This window comes from Cololabis saira, chromosome 11 (assembly GCF_033807715.1).
Source record: "Cololabis saira isolate AMF1-May2022 chromosome 11, fColSai1.1, whole genome shotgun sequence".
NCBI lineage: Eukaryota > Metazoa > Chordata > Actinopteri > Beloniformes > Belonidae > Cololabis > Cololabis saira.
Genome location: NC_084597.1, coordinates 29,392,505 through 29,412,765, shown reverse-complemented (window position 1 = coordinate 29,412,765; position 20,261 = coordinate 29,392,505). Strand labels below are relative to the sequence as shown.

The window sequence follows — 20,261 nt, the reverse complement described above, 5'->3', positions numbered from 1 at the left end:
CAAAGCACTCTCTTTTGAATGCAGAATAATTTGCATATTTAGAGCTGTTCAGGTTTTTGATTTACTTCATCTGAAGGGAAAAAAAGCGGGTCTAGGACTTGGAGCATGTTCTCTAAAGCCAGAGTGTTTCATTTTTGGATGAATATTATCCAACAAGGGTGATTCTATATTTGTATGCTGGGGCTGTATGACGAGCAGGAGTTGGGAGGATGACAGCATAGCGTGCTCTTGACCTCACAGCATTGCAGCTCATTTCCTGATCCAGACCAACACAAGCACAAACAGAATCTGCAGACGCTCACATGAATGAAGCAATCACAAGTACAAACTGACTGTCTCTGCTGTTGACTCTGGCCTGTCCATCTGTCTCCTTTTGACCGTGGGTCTTTCTTCAACTTTGTGATGCTCTCTCGTTCTGTGAGTATGTCTTCCAAGATGGTGTGTGTGTGTGTGTGTGTGTGTGTGTGTGTGTGTGTGTGTGTGTGTGTGTGTGTGTGTGTGTGTGTGTGTGTGTGTGTGTGTGTGTGTGTGTGTGTGTGTGTGTGTGTGTGTGTGTGTGTGTGTGTCCAAGTGTATCAGCTGGCAGAAATACAAATCTGAGGACTTGTGTGTCTCAGTCGGGCTTTAAACTTGTGAATCAATACATGTAGCTTGCATGATGTCTGTCTGCGTTGTTGTCTGAGGTCTTTTTTTTTATTCCCACCTCCATCAGTGTCTATGTTTCAGCGTGTGATTAAAAATAATTGTATAACATGCTTTTTTTACTGTGTGTGTGTGTGGGGGGGTGTTGTGTTGAACTTTTGGAAATTAAACATGAATCTTGTCTTTGCCTCTCTTTTCCTACATCTTTTCCATTATTATTTTTGGGTAACTTTACAGATTGTTGGATTATTTTTTTCATGCAGACGTTTGATAAAATAATGCTAATACCAAAGAACACATAATAATTTGATAAGAATGCTTTACATTTGTATTGTTGCACCAGAAAAGCTTGCACCGAATGTTCAGGTCGGAGGTGTTTCCTTTGATCATCTGCTCCCCAACATGTGAAATCACATAAGCCAGACTTTGTTCTTATTACCGGTATACTTTTTGTGGTGATTATTGAATAATCTACTTAAAGAGTTGTCCATCCTTTTAACCTTATCTCTAGATGTTACAGAAGTAAGACTTCAAGACTTGATGCAACAGGACATGTTCCCATTTGACAATATTCACTTTCTCCTCCCCCTTGTGTTGCGATTCATCTTATCAGTTGACACATGAGATCTTGCTACCACACTCGCCATCATCAACTCTTTTTCTGTCTCTTGTTGTTTCCCTTTCATTACGCCATTGTCATCTCCAACAGATCTATTCTTTTTTCTCCCCTCCACACGCACCTGTGTTGACTTTCTGTATTCCTTCACCCACCAATGTTCCTTCTGTCTCTTTCTTGCATCCCACCCACCCTCGCTGTCTCTTTACATGCATCCAATTATCTCAAATCCTGTTCCTCAACAGTATTTCCATTTACTGTTTTAGGTGGAGACCTGCAGACCTCCTGTGGCCCCACAGAGGAAGGAGGTCCAACTGATACTCTCGACTGGGAGGAGGAGCGAGAGATGGAGAGACTGGCCTGCGAGGGCGATGACTTCATACCACCCAAAATCATGGTAAAAGATCAACATTGGACTGGATAGATCAGCAGATTATTTATTTTTCCCAGCACAAAATATGTGTAAATAAATTATTGGACGATGAGTTTGCTGGGACTCCACAAAAAGTGGTCTGCAAATCTGTACGCACCTGCGGAGATAGTATTATTATTGCGCAAATTAAGTGTTTAGGAAGCGAAGTGATCTCTAAAAGCTTATAATGTAATCTAATCTTTGTTTTGTATTTCATTCTAATGTGCATTTTTGATGTATGTTGTGAATGACAATAAAGCAGCTATTCTATTCTATTTTAGAGTTAAAAAAGGGGAAAAGAGCTCCATGCAAAAGGAGGTATTTTCAAATAATTTCCCATCAAACAGTAGCCATTCGCTCCCCAACTGCTTTTTGACAATAACAACCACCGATGCCGACAAAGCACATTAAAACTGCTAAAAGATAGCAAAGCCTTTTGCACATTACTGTTTCCTTCGTTTGTAGTGTAATCAGGAAATACAAGTAAAAAGGAACAATGGGAATCTATCAAGAAGCTTCACAAATCTTGTGGTATTATGAATTCAATTCAATTTTCAATTCAATTTTATTTATATAGCGTCTAATACAACAAAAGTTGTCTCTAGACGCTTTCCAGAGACCCATACCCAGAACATGACCCCCGAGCAATTATTACATAAACAATGGCAGGTAAAAACTCCCCTAGTGGGAGAAAAACCTTAAAGGGATTGTGACATGAAAAACACATTTTTCTTGATTTTTTGTGTTTAGTTGGGTGTCTTGACATCAATTACACCCAAAAAAAACGAACTTTTAATATTCAGTGTATATTGCGCTTTCTGGGAATTTCCGCATAATTATGCAAAAACGGCGCGTCTGGTTGGGTGGCGGGCCTATACGTATAGACCCGCTAAATCACCGCCCCCTCGACCCAGCTCCCTGCCCATCAGCACTGAGCCGCGGGCTGGAGGGAGAGAGACGTCTCTCCTCTCCACCCGCGCTCTCCTTTTTTTTTCGCCTACGACCTCAGATCAGACGAGACAACCCGCTGCATAAGCATATTACTAAGCGGAGGAAAAGAAACTAACAAGGATTCCCTCAGTAGTGGCGAGCGAAGAAGGAAGAGCTCAGCGCCGAATCCCCGTCCGAGCGGCGGGCGTGGGAAATGTGGCGTACGGAAGACCGCTTGCCCAGTGTCGGTCGGGGGCCTGAGTCCTTCTGATCGAGGCTCAGCCCGTGGACGGTGTGCAAGACAAAATCACATACCATTGATCCACTGTCTGCTGTGTGCGGGGAGTTTGGGGGAGAGGAGGAGTGGAGGATGGGGGTTTTTCTTGCTACACCCTTTTAGACACATTTGAGGGATATTGGCCAAGAATTTTAATAGTGTTAAAAGCATGTTAAAAAATTATGTCACAATACCTTTAAGCCAAACAGTGGCAAGGAAAAACTCCCCTTTAGGAGGGAAGAAACCTTGAGCAGGACCAGGCTCATAAGGGGGGACCCTCCTGCCGAGGGCCAGACTGGTGGGTCAGGGACGGCAACAGCACAGCAGGCAGGTGGAAGCAGCAACGGGATGACCAGGGGTGGGAACCGGAGGCCAGCACGCAGCTCCCGAAGCTCCGGCCCAATCAGCAAGTCCCAGGTTGGGGTGCAGGGTCGGGGAAAGGTTGAAAAGGGGCAGGGCCAGGGAGAGGAGTCTTGAGGGACGAACCTTCTCCCCCGCCCAAAAGGGGCCGTTACCCTGCCCCCCTCACTCCCACACTGCAGGATCCGGTGTTTTGCATTCAGAGATGCTCTTCGCCACCGGCAGAGGATGCTGCACCAAGAAAAAAGAGAAGAGAAAAGGGGGGGGGATCAGCTGGAGCCTATTCAGCAAATTACTTGGACATCCTGCTAATAACACATTACAGTAATCTAGTCTAGAAGATACAAACGCATGAACTAGTTTTTCTGCATCACTCTGCAAGAGGATTTTCCTAATCTTTGCAATATTACGGAGATGGAAAAATGCTATTTTACAAACCTGATTGACATATGGTTTAAACGACAAATCCTGATCGAAAACTACACCAAGGTTTCTCACAGTTGCACTGGAAGCCATCGCAACACCATCTAATCCCTTCCTAAGATGCTCTGGACCAAGAATGATAACCTCTGTTTTATCTGAATTTAGAAGCAAGACATTTCTGGACATCCAGTCCTTGATGTCCCTAAGACATGCCTGAAGTTTAACTAACGGTTCTGTTTCATCCGGCTTCATAGACAAATAGAGCTGCGTATCATCAGCATAACAATGAAAGTGTATGCCGTGATTCTGGATTATACTTCCCAATGGCTGCATGTATAAACTGAACAAGATTGGCCCTAGCACTGAACCCTGCGGAACACCATAACAGACCCTTGACTGTTCTGAAGAAACTTCATGTACATGAACAAACTGGAACCTGTCAGATAGATATGAAGATGACATTGCAATTTTCCTACCATACCAAATCTATGTTTAAATGAAAAACCAGGTGTAATGCATCATGAGAAGCACCTCTCCAACTGTGAAGCATTGGGGTGGATGGACCATGATTGGGGCTTTGTTACAGCCATGCAGACAGTGGGATGGGGAAAATGTATCTGGTTACAGCGAAAGATGCATAGAACTAGAAGTACCAGCAGCTTCTAAAACCAACCGACTGAAAAAAATTAGAGGATGAGAAAAAGAATGGCTTCGATAACAGAGTAATGATCCTGAACACGAGTCAAATTCCACCTTTAGAGGGTCAAGCTCACCTTCTCTCACACCGCCAATGTTATCTATTGAAGACACTTAGAAGGAACAACTCACAAAAAAACAAAAAATCCGGTTGAAGGAACAATGCTGACAAGCCTCCAGACAAAAACTGAAAAGCACAGAAGGTGCTTACATGTTGTGAGACTTCCAGAATGACGTCTTGTGCGTTTGTTCTTCATCAGCATAGAAGTTTTGTCTCCTTTTTTTACTTTCAGTTTCAAATGCGGCAGTTATATAATATAAGTTACTTTGGATTAAAAGAAATGAATGAAAGGTATAACAGTGAAGAACGAGAATCATCAAATTAATCCAAATTGCGCAGAAAAAATTAATCTGGTTCTGTACATTTGAACTCAATTAAACGAGGCATGAAATATAGCCTTTAACTATAATAATACACTATTTTAACCTTTCATTCCTGTATTAAGAGGATGCAAGATTTTTACTTGCTTTCTTCCTTTTACTCCATTTTCTCTCACTTTTCACTGTTTTCTTTCCTTATGTCCAACCTAACATACATATTTCTCCTTCTCCTCTTCACCTTCACCTGCTTCTCCTTCAGCTGATCTCCTCCAAGGTTCCCAAGGCCGAGTATGTTCCCACCATTATCCGCAGGGATGATCCATCCATCATCCCCATCCTTTACGTGAGTTAAACACACAGAAAAACAGACATTGTGTGCAGACTAACACATGTTTTTCAAAAACTTTCTATTAAAAAGGGTTGTTTTTTCCTTTTTTGTGAATCTGTGCTCGCTAAAATGTTGTATATGTGGACGTATTTTCTCTTAGGACCATGAACACGCAACCTTTGATGATATTTTGGGTGAGTATGTCTGTTGACTGTATGTTTTAATTATAATACTAATTGTAAATGTTAACTGTGAAGACTGAGCCTGCAGAGAGGGAGTGTCCAACATTTGTGAGCAAACAAAGGAAACGTAGACTAAACAAAGAAAAAAAAAGATAATTTCTAGAAGTGACCAACATGAGATCACATTTAAGAGATGACAGTGTTTTCATCTTCTGAAAAAAAAACGAGTTAACTTTAGTCTCCAGGTTTAACTGTCTGAACCCTGGCTTAAATTGTAATGAGGGGAGTAAATAAAAAAGTCGCCCAACAACAGCCCTCACTTGGAACCAGTTATACCTGGCAAAGTGATGCGGATACTGTTTTTAAAATTTTTGTCTGTGTTCTCAGCAGTTTAGTCATGATGGGAGCGTTCATGTCCCACGCCCCCCAAAGCTTTCAAACAGAATAAATATAGAATCAAACTCACACCAAGAATTGAATGCATGAGCTTAAATCTGTATTTATAATAGTGTCACAAGGGCGTGGTGTTGAGGACCCAAACGCAAGGAGAGAGAGGGAGGCTGGAGGCAGGAGTTCTCAAAAAAAACACAAGGGTTTATTCCAAAAGGCAAAAAACAAAAGCGCTGCTTGGCAGGATCAAGACAAACTCACGTATACAGGGATCGAAAACCAGGAGCACATGGAGGGAACAAACAGTACGGACCGACAGGCAACAAAGGAATGACAAGACCAGATATACACAGGGGATAACGAGACATGACGAGACACAGGTGCAGACACAATCAGGGCAAAGGGGAAACAGGAGGGACAGAACTAAAACTCAAACTGGGGGGAAGTGTCAAACCCTGACAGTAACAGTCCACACCCAGGGCGGGCAGAGGGGGCCCAGGCCCCACACGGCCAAAGTTCTGGGGGCCGTCCTCGGGACTGAGCAGACCAGCGAGAGCGTTCCGGGGGCCGTCCTCGAGGCTGAGCAGACCGGCGAGAGAGTTCCGGAGGACGCCGACGGGGCAGGGCCAACCGGAGAGTCATTTTGGGGGCCCAACACCGGAACCAGACTCGGGGCCAGGCACACCGGCCAGAGGGCCGTTTTCGGGGCTGGGCAGATCCATCCGGGACCACCTCAGGAACTGAGATGGGCGGCGGGATCGCCTCAGGAACCGAGATGGGCGGCGGGACCGCCTCAGGAACCGAGATGGGCGGCGGGACCGCCTCAGGAACCGAGATGGGCGGCGGGACCGCCTCAGGAACAGAGGCAGACAGGATGCGGGGAGCCGGAACAGAGGCAGACAGGATGCGGGGCGCCGGAACAGGGGCAGACAGGATGCGGGGCGCCGGAACAGGGGCAGACAGGATGCGGGGCGCCGGAACAGGGGCAGACAGGATGCGGGGCGCCGGAACAGGGGCAGACAGGCTGCGGGGCGCCGGAACAGGGGCAGACAGGCTGCGGGGCGCCGGAACAGGGGCAGACAGGCTGCGGGGCGCCGGAACAGGGGCAGACAGGCTGCGGGGCGCCGGAACAGGGGCAGACAGGCTGCGGGGCGCCGGAACAGGGGCAGACAGGCTGCGGGGCGCCGGAACAGGGGAAGACAGGCTGCGGGGCGCCGGAACAGGGGCAGACAGGCTGCGGGGCGCCGGAACAGGGGCAGACAGGCTGCGGGGCGCCGGAACAGGGGCAGACAGGCTGCGGGGCGCCGGAACAGGGGCAGACAGGCTGCGGGGCGCCGGAACAGGGGCAGACAGGATGCGGGGCGCCGGAACAGGGGCAGACAGGATGCGGGGAGCCGGCGTCGGGGGGCAGAGGATCCCCGGAGCTGCCCGAGTGGGGACCCGGGTCCGTGGCGCTGGCTGCGGGGGTACCTGGGTCCGAGGCGCAGGCTGCGGGGGTACCCGGGTCCGAGGCGCAGGCTGCGGGGGTACCCGGGTCCGAGGCGCAGGCTGTGGGGGGTCCGGGACCATCACCGGAGCAGGGGCCGATGCACTCTCTCCTGCTGGGTCCAAGCTGGTCGGTCCGTTCTGTCACAAGGGCGTGGTGTTGAGGACCCAAACGCAAGGAGAGAGAGGGAGGCTGGAGGCAGGAGTTCTCAAAAAAAACACAAGGGTTTATTCCAAAAGGCAAAAAACAAAAGCGCTGCTTGGCAGGATCAAGACAAACTCACGTATACAGGGATCGAAAACCAGGAGCACATGGAGGGAACAAACAGTACGGACCGACAGGCAACAAAGGAATGACAAGACCAGATATACACAGGGGATAACGAGACACGACGAGACACAGGTGCAGACACAATCAGGGCAAAGGGGAAACAGGAGGGACAGAACTAAAACTCAAACTGGGGGGAAGTGTCAAACCCTGACAAATAGACACATTCAAAGTCCCAAGCCAGCGATTATTAATACAGTTAATGATCCTCATCTGAACTCTTTTTCATAGTATTGTGATCTGAGAATATACTATGTCTGCTCACTACTGAAATGTCTAGTAATACATCAAAAATAACTTACGAGAGTTAAAAACTTGACTGTTAGTGCACATGGCATGTGGACAATCTCCCTGATCTGTCTTTTTGCACTGTAACACTTGTATAAGCTGTTACCTTCAATTTGAATGGCATCTCCGGTTGGTGCTCCCCTGTCTATTATTGCAGCTGCACTGGAACTCTCCCTCCAGAGTCTCTTTCCGTTCATGTCTCCTTTTGTCACTTGCAGTCTCTCTACTTTCCTTCAGTCTTAATTCTCTCAGTCCCTGTAATTTATATCAATCCTACTCTTTCTCTGTGCCACAGAGGAAATAGACAAGAAGCTTACAGCCTACAGGAGAGGAAGCAAATTCTGGAGGATGCTCATCTTTTGCCAGGTGAGCAGCAAGGCAGTGAGGGCCGAAGGAAGCTAAATCCCATGGTATTTGTAGAATTATGTGTTTTAGTTCCTATCCGTTCACGCCCCACTGCACTGTTCTGCGCTTATCGAATATTATGTTGTTGTTTCTGCTTAGGGAGGCCCCGGGCATTTGTATTTACTGAAGAATAAAGTGGCAACGTTTGCTAAGGTGGAAAAAGAAGAGGACATGAGCCAGTAAGCTAGTCCAGTTCAACTAACTAGTCCAGTTCCCGAACCATATCAGCCACCTTTATGTACTTTCAGTGTCCATAGCTGTTTTATATTCAAACATGCTCTATCAGCAACAGGGTTAAACTTTTGATTATTTACTAAAAGGATCACAGGACCTTAAGAAAAACAACCTCTATGGGACCTTGGTTCCAACTTTCTCCAAACATTTATCTTTTATAATTACTATTCAAACTGATGCTTTTCAAAGCAGTAAACAAGCAAAAAGTGAAACGTATTCTGATTGGAAAAATTGTTTTTTTCTCTGTTCAGATTCTGGAGGAGACTCAGTCGCTTCATGAGTAAAGTCAACCCTGAGCCAAATGTCATCCACATAATGGGATGTTATGTCCTGGGGAACCCAAATGGAGTGAAGGTATTCCAACACAAACGCACGACCCATGCATGTAAATAAAATAAAATGACGTTTCTCAGCTTATAAGCAGGTTCCATTAAACCGTTTTGAGGAAGCATAAAAAGTCTTGGTGGATGCTGCGTCCGTTTCCACATCTATTAAGTAGAGGTCATTGATACGAAAAAAACAAAAACAAATAAAAGACAAGTATCTGAAAAGGCCACGTTATATCATTACACTTTTCAAGAAGCAAACCGAACCATTATACAAAGAAGAGGAAGTGCCTTTATTTTTAGTTGGGTGACACAGTTTACTTCATGTAACTTTGCTCTGCCAGAATTTTTTTTTTTCAATAAAAAAATGCAGACCTTTAAGTCATTTGGGTCTTTCGAATAAGCTGTGTGAGTTGTTCACGTTGTAATGGATGAGCTAACAAGGTTTCAAACAGAATATCAGCAGAGTGCTCAACTACGCAGTACTAAACTAGGACTGGTTTCCAGCCCAAAAATTTTGTGCTTAAAACCTGCGTACATATTTCCAGGGGAAAGATAGTAGACGAGTCAAATATCTCAGTTTTTACTATCCTGTAGTGTTTGTTGGCCTTATTTGAAACTGTGTTTCACTCCCCTCTGAACGGTCTGCTGGTTGTTCATTACTGTTTCATTGCCCTTTTCAGTCCACTTCAGCATGAAGGGCTCAAACCTCTCCAAATCCAATGATCTAGTGATAAAACAGCTTTAAATCATTATTTAGCTCTAATTTCAAAGCTGCAAATAAACCAACATGATAAACCTCTGGTGTCCTTGGAATCTTCACTGTAAACATCAGAGGACTTTAAAAGGCTCACATACAAGCCATTTTCTACTGGACTGCAATAACATATTCATATAATAACATATATTCATGTAAATGTGTACATGTATTCATGTATATTGTTTAAGCTGTTACCCCGCTTGTTTTCACAGCAGTCAGATTCCTCACGACTGGTTTCAGAGTCATCATTTCCTGCAGGAGGATGGGTGTTTCACCGCTTAAAAGAAACAGAAGTGCTTGATGAAGAGGGTTTTTTCTGTTTAGTTTTTTGTTTGTTTTACTGCAGTGTGGGATTTCCAAGTTCTAAAGCTCTCATTTAATTTTGACCTCTTAAATGGCAATTGAAGAATAGTCTGTGACAGTTGATTTGATCATTTTTGGCAAAAGCTTTTTAGCACTACATAGTGAACGTGAGCTAAAAATACTTAGGAAGTAGAACTGTGTGTTCTCATTTCTTTTTGACAATTTGTAGGTGGGGAATAGCTTCAGAGTGTGCAGGGTAAAACATAATTGAAAGGTTTAACTGGAGTACCCGTAGTCAAAGCAGACTTTTTAGGGCCCGAGCACTGACAGTGCCAAGGCTCTATTGTATCTGTAGGAATTTTTTTTTTTCCTTCTTCCGACGAAATGAGGGCCTTTTTGCCCCACTAAACATGCCCCAAAAGTCACCAATTTTTGTACGCAAGCCAGGCCTGGCAAAAAATTACGTATTTTAATAGTGTCAAAAAGGTGCGTGGCCTAATGGCTCAACAGCGCCCCCTAGAAAACTTTGTGCCTCAAGCCCCACAATACGGTTTGACGTACATGCACGAAAATCGGTACACACCTGTATCATGGTGCAACTTAAAGAAAAGTCTCTTAGCGCCATGGCCGAAATTGAACAGGAAGTCGGCCATTTTGAATTAATCGTGTAATTTTGGCGCAATTTATGCCATTTTCATGACTCGTACTTTAACGAACTCCTCCTAGCAGGATCGTCCATTCGACATAAAACTCGCTCAGGAGACACAAAAGACGTTAATGATGAAAAGTTATCAAAATCGTGAGTTTTCGTGAACTGGCGTGGCCGTGGCATCGCGTCAAACTTCAACGCTACACAGGAAGTGATACTAGTAGCCGATTGGTCGATATTTGATAGATCCTATTTTCTGCCATAACTTTTGAATGGTTTGACATAGAGAGTCATGGGTGGTTTTATCGGACTCGGTTTTGAGTCCTTGACTATAATTGGTGCAAATTAGCTCTGCCCCTTCTTCTGATTGGTCAATATTTGATAGTCCCTATTCTCTGCCTTAACTTTTGAACGGGTTGTGATAAAGACATGTGGGTGGTGTCATCGGACTCGGTATTGAGTACTTGACCTTCATTGGCATGAATTAGCCCCGCCCCTTATTCTGATTGGTTGATATTTGATAGTTCCTATTTTCTGCCATAACTTTTGAATGGTTTGACATAAAGAGTCGTGGGTGGTGTCATCAGACTCGGTTTTGTTAGTCCTTGACGATAATTGGGAAAAATTGCACGTGCGAGGGCCCATTCATCGCTGCTTGCAGCTTTAATTTCAATCTTTTTTTCTCATCCTGAGTAACAGCCCAACTAGTAAACAGCTCAGAAGATTTTATGTTTTACTATGGTCTTGAGACGAAGTCTGATATCACAGAAGACCTTCTGCAGTTTGTAGCACAGCAGATCCCCCTACAGACGTGGAGGTCAAGTCCCTTTTATGACACTAAGATTTGATTTGTTTCTTATTTGGTCACTCTAATTTTCTCTTCCATCTTTACTCTCTAAAGTCCCATGGTCACCTCTGCTCTGATGTCCAACATAGTTCTGTGAGCTATTCTTTTCTTGTTAATCTGTAACATACAAGCGATACACAGTTGTTGCATGAGAGAAATGGGGGGCATCAAACCTTAGTTTCACTGGTTTTTGCCAATAGTAAGAACGGGAGGCCGTGAGAGATGGACCATGCTTCATAAAAGGATTCAATTATTCCTCTATATGAAACTGAAACATATAGACTGAAAAAATTCTTCTGTGGTTCTTTAATTAATCTGTATTGGAAGTCGTTTTCCACCCAAGACTGGGGATGCGTTCATTGTATGCTCCCTCAAGTGTCTTCAAAACATTTTATAAACACTGCAGCTGCAACCAACAAGCTAGCCTACAGTCACGCTCCTAAACAGTGTCTAACATGGTACATCATAGCTGCACTTACACTACACAGTTCAATCTGATTTTTTTTTCTCTTATGTGGCACAGATCGAGTATGACCAGCAGACGTGTACGCAGAGAAAACTTACATGGATTTGAACAAATGTGGTATAAATTGGATATATTATTATCAGCAGATAGATTCGATTTTCCATTTTCATGTGACTCATATCTTTGATTTCATAAGGATTAGTTTTAGGATTAGTTAGTTAGAGTCAGCATAGCCTAACCCATCTACCTTGGACATTGTTGGCCTAGATGCTAACCTGCATTAATGCAGAAATCAGATATGAAAAGCTTTTGAAAGATGATGTAAGCAATTTGTCAAAACAATCTGATATAGGCAACTGGAATTGCTCAGAGTAAAGGCAGCCATCAACATATGAACATATCACATATGAACAAGTGTAATTACCTGAATTGAGAACATTTTCAAAATCTTAGTTTTATATAGTTTATGAAATGATTATGTAACTTAATTTGGTTATCTCATCTGTTTAACTTCATCTCTCCTACTCTTTGTTCTTATTTCACATTTTTTTTGACTTGTCCTTTTATTATTATGTTCTCAGCTTCTGTTGCTACCCTCGTCTGTCTGATATTCATCTAGCTGTCCTGGTTTCACACCTTCTCTTCCTTCAGCCATTAGATTTGTATCTCCTATCTCCAATGATGTTACTGGGTAAAGCCAAACAGCAGAAATATTGAACGGGTGCTACACCTCTCTGTTCCAAATACACAGCTATATACACTGATGTCACACACCCCCAAAAAAGTCATTGCACACACACACACAAGCTGTCAACACATACACACCATTCGTCTGACCCAACCGTCTGTTTCAGCCATGTCTGCCAAACAGTGCTTTGTTAGATAAAGTGCTTTTCTCTAGGGTTGATGGACGGTTTGCAGAACATGCTGCACATCACTGATATCACTGCCCCAATGGAAAAGCACAAACTAATCCATTTGTTTCAAGAGTGTGTGAAGCCAGAACTACAAAACCTTTGTTTTTCAAAGGTTTGACTCTGTTCCAAGATTCCAAAATAATCTTTTTGGGTGAGGGATTTGTCTGCTTCATAGGTAGAAAATAAAATGTAAGACGTGCATTTGGAACTACAGAGAAAAAAGCGCATTACTGAAATGGTAATTTTACCTGATTCGACCATATATAGCAACCAGAAACCTTTTGCTCCATTGCACTACAATTGTACCACAACTAAGTACATATTAAAACCCGCCTATGATTCACTATATATGACACACTTTCTTTTCCAACCTGTCATATACTAAAATGTTGTCCTCCATGTCTTATTTTAATGCCCCAGTAACATTTTAATATGCAGATTAATGATTTACCGAAGAATCGCGCTGAATACAAAACCAGTGAAAGACGCATGGTTGGTAAAAGAATGAGTGCAGAACTTTCATCCAGGACACTCAACTTTGGTCCTCATGTCAGAACATCATAGTCACACGTGTTTTTCCATTTGCACTTAGCTTAATGATTTTATGTACAATATAACAAAACATTGCGACTGTCTTAAGAAAAACAATTTGGTTTGGTTCCATTTGAATAAACCATTTGACAATGTTAATACAATGGTAGAAAGTTTATCCCTTCTTTAAACAAGCTCCCTATCCTTTTCGGTCTCAAATGATAACACTGGCCGAGAGCCCTTGACTATGGTTTTATGCATCTATATCAGATGTTAAAGGGGACCTATTATGAAAAACACATTTTTTCTTGCTTTAACATATATAAAGTGGTCTCCCCTCAGCCTGCCAACTCAGAGAAGGAGGAAAGCAACCAAATTCTGCAGGGTCTGTACAGCCGCCCGGATGAGCCGTCCAGTGTGATGTGGCTGTGATGGCCATCCAGATTCTGCTCCCTTTCGTTACGTAACAAAAATGCGATTTACATAGGTTGGCCTCCGATGCGTGAAACCACGCCCACAACTAACTCCGCCGGCCGAAGCTTCCGCCATTTTTCCGTAGCGGTGTATCGCATCATTCAGGCAGCCAATCAGCACAGTACCTCATTATCATAGCCTCTCATAGCCACTCAGAATCCAGCATAGATAATGAGGTTAGAGAATGGGATGATAAAGACATGGCTCAGAGGCTGAATTTCTAATTTATTTAGCAAAAACAATCAAAAGCTTGTTTTTTAAGACATTCTGGCCTGTTTAAAATAGCTATTAGATGCCATAATAGGTCCCCTTTAAGGAACTTGTAGTGAAATTAACCAGACTTCTCTGCATATTTAAAACTCACCATGTGCATTGAAATGGTTTGACTTAGTGTGTGTATATATAAGAACGTGCTACTTTAGCTTATTCAGGCCATAGACTGTAGAGAACTAGACAAATCCTTCTGTGACGTCAACCACAAGATGGGATGCTATCATCACCCAACTCCACCCAACCCCAGTTGGGCAGATAGGTGGAACATAGATTGCACCATGGCACAAATGGGTGGAACATATAGGACTGGGAAATCAACAGGAACACAACCACCTTATGTCAATCAAAGTTAGCCAATTCTACCAGCTCTTCAGCGTTTCAAGTCAAAAATGGGTTGGTGTAAATTTCTTTTGTTTATTTTCTGTAAAGTTGGACATTTTAACATTGGAGTCCTTGAAGATTTACTTGATTTTGGTGCCGGCCCCCCAGTGGTTACTCGAGGAACTACAAGTTACATTACTTCTGTGTTGGCTTCAATCTGGAAGTTGAAAGGTTGGCACTTGGATAAAACATGCCCATCTTCCTCAGTTATCAATAGTTCACTGTTACCAATGCCACAGGCCTCTGTTGTTAGCTATCTCCAGTCCGACTGGTGTGGCAGCAGCGGTTGCTTGGCTGGAGCAACTAATACAACTCATACGTCACAAAAAGCAGTATTTTCTTTAAAAACAAATATTAATTAATTAAATTTCAACCTAGTCATTCACACCAAGTGATTAAAATCAGGTTTTATGTTCAATTGCACTCACAACATGCACACATTCCCTCTCATTCACTAACATATTACATATGAATATATGCAGTTATGAATAAAGACTTTAATGCCAACATACAGAATGGTGCATTATACAGAATATTTACCTAATCTTGCAACCGTGCTAGTTAGCGTGCTTCCACAGACATCTAAATTAAAACTATCTTTGGAAAATAAGAACATCATTTTTTTTTATCAATAATAAAATCAACCATGAATATCAAAGGGATCTTACTTGTAAACACAACAAAAGGTAATTTTGAAATGGTAATTTCCCCTTTGATGTCACGTTGTTATTGTAACGCGGGCCAAGCGGTTGATGCTCCTAAGAGCTGGGTCTTGTGTTTTAGTCGGGTGGAGCTGCTTCATGAAAGCAAAGGCTGGAGATGTAGAGCGTGGGGGCAGTGAGAAGGTCACAGAGGTAGCATGCCCCTATTTGAAAATGATGTCAAACATCTGGAGATTCTTTAATGTGCGTTGCTTTTGTAAACAAATTATTTTCATCTTGTAATGCCTCAGTATCAACAGCCATTAACAACTGAAAGAAGCCACCAAGAAAGGAAATGACTTAACATGCAGCACACTTCTCCTGGATTTGCTGTTCGCTTCCAGCTCTCGCAGGACTACAGACGTCGCCTGTGTATCATTAAACAGTCTCTGCTCCGCATCAAAGATCTAAGCACCTTCTTTTATCTTTTTCAAATGAATGCAAAAACAGCATAACAGACAGAAGAGGAGTGCTGTTTTTTCACCACTTCCAATTTAACATCATGAAGGGGAAAAAAACAAAGAGGTTTTTGGCCTTTGATTTCTCTGACAAGGTTCTTCCTGATAAAAAAAATAAATAAATAAAGCAACGAAATCTCACTGATTTCTCTGCTCGAATTTGAGGACAGCAACACATCTGTTCTGCTTCTACTGACAGTCTAATAAAGGTCAAATTTGGTAGTAAAAAATTATCTTCTGTAGGGATGGGAATTGTTAAGAATTTACTGATTCTGGTTCCATTATCGATATCGCTTATTGATTTGTTTCCTTATCGATTCTCTTATTGATTCTCTTCCAGTTATACAGTACAAATATAGGACAAATGGCTTTGGTAACATTAACACTTTATTTTGCACTGAACTTCAACTTCATCAAAACTGGCTTAAGCTGAAAAACAGGAAGCTTTTCAAATGAACTTTGTGACATAAATACAATCGCAATTATAGACTTTTCGACATTAACAGTTTTTATGCAGAAAGTGTTTCAGTGTTGGAAGTGTTTCCCCCCTTTGATGTGATCAAAGCCCTGAACCTGTTGCAGCCAAGCACCAACCATCTCACTTCCACATTGATGCTCATGCAGGACTAAGGTTCGCTGCAGTTCCTCGACTGACCGATAAAGAGCGGCTGCAAAAGCAAGTCAAATCTCCATTGACCTCCATGTTAAAATGTCCCACTTGAGACCATAAATAATCATATTTACAGCCTGGTTCAAAAGCTGCTGGGATTGGTTTGTATATCACACATTACATTTATTTTTAATATGATTGTTTGGCAGTCAGCTCCTTATCTGTAATTGTCAAGCTACCGCCCTTCACCTAACTATCCGTTTGCACAAACCCAGTGTCGGGTAAATGGGACGGTCATTTTGGATTTTATCGTGAAGTCAATATATCAAATGGTGTATCCCGCTGTACAAGTCTGAGGGCAGATCTCCAGATATGTCGGTGGGGTTCGACTGAAGGATGTGAGCAAAGCTAACTATGATGGATCTGCAGTGGGCGCGTCCCCAAGGGCTTGCTGAGTGACATGGCTTCGCTCTGTATGAAGGAGAACAGACTTCAAAACTGGTCTTCAGAAACCAATGGGTCACGTGATCGAATGCTTCGTCCATTATTATATACAGTCTATGGTTGCACTTGGCCCTAGTATTGTCCCTTTTTTGTGAAATATAACCAAACTTTGGTGCGTTTCTGCGTCCACGCCATGCTGGAGACATTCGGAGTCAAAATACGAAGCATGTACATGATGTAATCACCCTGATGCGTGAGACGTTGGCAGAACCATTAACGGAATCTTTAGGCGGACGGGTTAACGATTCCATGGAATCGAACTACTGGGAACAGGTTTTCTTTGAGAAGACACAAAAAATGTTTCAAGAGAGACAGCTTAAAACACCACGCTTGTAAAACAAATCTTTTCAAATAGTCTTTAGTCCTTCCTACCTATACCTTGCACTGAATGAGCTGTTTGTGCTGCTGCCAGTTACAGTCCGTCTGCAACAAGATCCGCCAATTAGTGTTGCACATTACATCTTGAGTTTTGTTTACAACAACATGGTGTTATAGAAGGTGAAAGACTGTATGTTGGCCAACAAAGTTGAAAAATGCGAGATTGTTACTACAATACTGCTTAGAACAGTGCCTGACTTTTCTGTGTTGATGGCGGAGTCCTGTCTTGCGAGGTCTGCTATCATTCTGATCAACGGATGAGCTCTAAAGCGTGATCTGATGCTGTGAGCTAATGCCTTTCTTTTCAGTGCAAATGTCTTTTTTGACATTGTTACTCATAATTCATAGAAAACTTTTAAGATAAAACAGATTTCCTGAATATTAAGATATTTACATGGCCCTGTCTTTGGTTAAGCTGAGAGCAGCTAAGTGGCACAATGACGAATGGTAAACTGGGCAGACTTGCAGCTCAGTGTATATTTATGTCTTGTATGGTTTTATGTTTTAGTTTTTTTTCTAATCTGTTGTAGCTTCATCTGTCATTTTCTGGAACAACGTGCCAGGCTACAACTGTAGGGCATATGCAGAGTATGTAGGACAGTTTCAATCCAGGTGAACATTCACATGCAGGATTTAGCCGACTTCAACTGCATTATCTTGGTGTGTTGGCCAGACTGTGATCGGTTGGGTTTCAGTCATACCAAGATGTTTCTTTTTAGGATACACTTTCAGTCAAACTAATTAATTAATTTGTTTTTTTCTAACATTACGTAAACATACTGACTGTGACTTTGCAGATGCTAAATAATTAGCTATTCTGTAGAAGACACATAAGTTCTTCTGTGATGCATTGCTGAGGAGGTCACATGGGAAATACCAGGATAAATGAACACTAACATTTTCTGTTCTCTGTTTTACCTCCCTCTTAGCTAATACCAAGCCAAGTAATACTGTTGTGTGTGTTTTTACTTCTGTGTGCAACATTTCTGTAAATGCAGGCTCCCCCGCTGCAAGCGTATCAAAGTGAAGTGGGATTAATTGATGGTTGCTTTTTTATCTCGGCCCAACAGCTGTTCGAGAAACTGAAGAATCTGATGAGGCCTTATTCTGTGGAGTTCCAGTCACCGCTGGAGCTGTCTGCGCAAGGTGGGTCTGAACAAACGCCCAAACACACTCAGATATGCAGATTACAGGGTTCACCCACACATACTGACTCATGCGCACTTACACGTAACATCTTGTGCATACGGTGGGAAATGATTCCTACACGTACCATCTGCACAGCACTGACAGCCTTGTCCAGTATTGACAACACTGGACCAGAAATTCACCAAAACAGCTGTTTGATTACTTGAAAATGTGATTTATTTAGTGTATCGTGTCACATCTTGTGTGCTTTTGATTTTAAATCACCTAATTTTCTCCTTGAACATGAATCTATTTTCTACTTCATTTTCATCTTCTTGCTCCATTTGGAGGATTTTTGTTATCAAAGCTGATCACATCTTAATGTCTTGCATATTTTCAAGGTATAGGCACTTTTTGTCTTGCATCACTAATAACAAAAATAAACCTTTTTAGAAGAAAAAAAGCTTCACTTTAAATAATTATTTAATGTTTAATTATTTTATTCTTTATTTCATTATCTTATTACATTTTCTGTGATCAAAAATTATGACTTAAATCTGTGACATCGTCAATCCCAGACCAGCCTCGCAACATTTTCCTTCACCCAACTTCACATCCTGCTATATATGTTTCACCTAGGATTAAGTGTAACACAAAATATTATAAAAGTGGATGCATGTCGGAAGAAGTTTCACTTTTTTTTAGCTGTTCAGGGTTTACTCTAAATCCAGTCCCTATCCTATGCGTGTAACTAGTGTTACACCTCCATTCATCAATAATCAAACCAGTACAAACTGAAATATTAAGCTTAAAAACACTTCATCTTTCATTAGAGCTCCCCACCTTAAACCCACAACTCCAGTTTACAGATGAGGCTTTATATTAAATACATAAACTCTCAAGACAAGCTAAGATGACCTTGACTTTTTAAAGCTTCTTCTGGCATCGTGCTATGTAATTGCAGGACTTATAGGAGTAAATACTGATCTATAAAATGTTGGACTACCAATTTTGGGAAGGGTTTCCTGAGAAACTCACCTTGAACAACAGTTTAGGGATGCAGTTTGATTGGTAGTTTTGAGTCTTTTATAGAACAGTTAAGAGAAGAGATGGGATTAAAAATGCACTCTTGGGCACAAAAAAGCATGTTTTATTTTTCCAGAAACCCTCAAGCTATGTTTACATTAGGGGTGAGAAGTCTATTTGAACTGATTTTAGCTAATAATAAATATTTTGTGCATAACTCAAGTTTTCCACTTCCCATTTACCACTAAAGGCAAAGAAGTGATTGAGATGTACTTTGACTTCCGGCTCTACCGCCTCTGGAAGACACGGCAACACTCCAAACTCTTGGACTATGAGGACTTTTTGTGACAAAGACACGTGGACAGCGACTGCTGAAGCGCCCCCGGGCATCAAGAGGACCCTGTTCAAAACTGATCCAGTGAGCAAACGTTGCTCGGCCACGCCTACTGTCATTCTGGAGAAGCTGGGAAGAGAAGAGGAGGAAGAAGCTGAAGATGAAAGCGCTGGGACTCTGTTCTTCCTGTTTCCAGAGTGAGAGTAGGGCACTAACTAGGAAAAAAAAGAAAACACAAGACATAATGGAAAAAGACAAGGGAGAAGCCTCATCATAGTCTCTAAATCTATCTGCCTTTTGAAAAAATGCAAAATTTCAACAAATATTTAGAAAAAGAAAGTCACACCTGAGTTGCAGGGACATGCTTTTTGAGGCTAATGTGCTTCAGAAGAATTGTTGTAACTCATTCTGTCTTGATGTTGTGTGTTTTGTTTTGACTGGACCGCTCACATAATCTCACACACGTATAATACATAAATAACCCATATCTTAACGTGTGTATAGTTCACATGAATATACTAGCATAGCTTTTAGTCATGCAAATAATACTCTATATCAGATTAACCAGTCATCCTTTATTTTTGATGTACATTGTTTGTGAACTTTCATATGGAAATACTTTGGAATAACTCAGGTTTTAGCCATAAAGTAATGAATCTGTCCACTCTATCATGACAATGTTGAATTTGACGCCATTGCTTTGAATGAATGTATTAACTCGTTAGAGATCTGTGTTTGAGGGAAATGTGCAAAGTGCTGAATGTGTGCGTGTGTTCTCAGTGTTCAAAAAAAGAGACGTCATGAAGTTGTGTGTATTG

General features: G+C 42.2%; 1 protein-coding gene across 4 annotated transcripts in view; it reads left to right on the top strand.

Moving 5' to 3' along the window:
• nsmfa (NMDA receptor synaptonuclear signaling and neuronal migration factor a) overlaps positions 1 to 20,261 on the top strand; it is a 56,755-nt gene extending 36,494 nt beyond the window's left edge. For all 4 annotated transcript variants that reach the window (XM_061733429.1, XM_061733427.1, XM_061733428.1 and 1 more), the window contains 8 exons: positions 1,525 to 1,655; positions 4,997 to 5,080; positions 5,226 to 5,259; positions 8,034 to 8,104; positions 8,243 to 8,322; positions 8,629 to 8,731; positions 18,026 to 18,101; positions 19,360 to 20,261. In XM_061733429.1, coding sequence (XP_061589413.1) covers positions 1,525 to 1,655; positions 4,997 to 5,080; positions 5,226 to 5,259; positions 8,034 to 8,104; positions 8,243 to 8,322; positions 8,629 to 8,731; positions 18,026 to 18,101; positions 19,360 to 19,457 — 677 coding nt within the window. In that variant the 3' untranslated portion in view covers positions 19,458 to 20,261. The remainder of the gene's footprint in view (positions 1 to 1,524; positions 1,656 to 4,996; positions 5,081 to 5,225; positions 5,260 to 8,033; positions 8,105 to 8,242; positions 8,323 to 8,628; positions 8,732 to 18,025; positions 18,102 to 19,359) is intronic.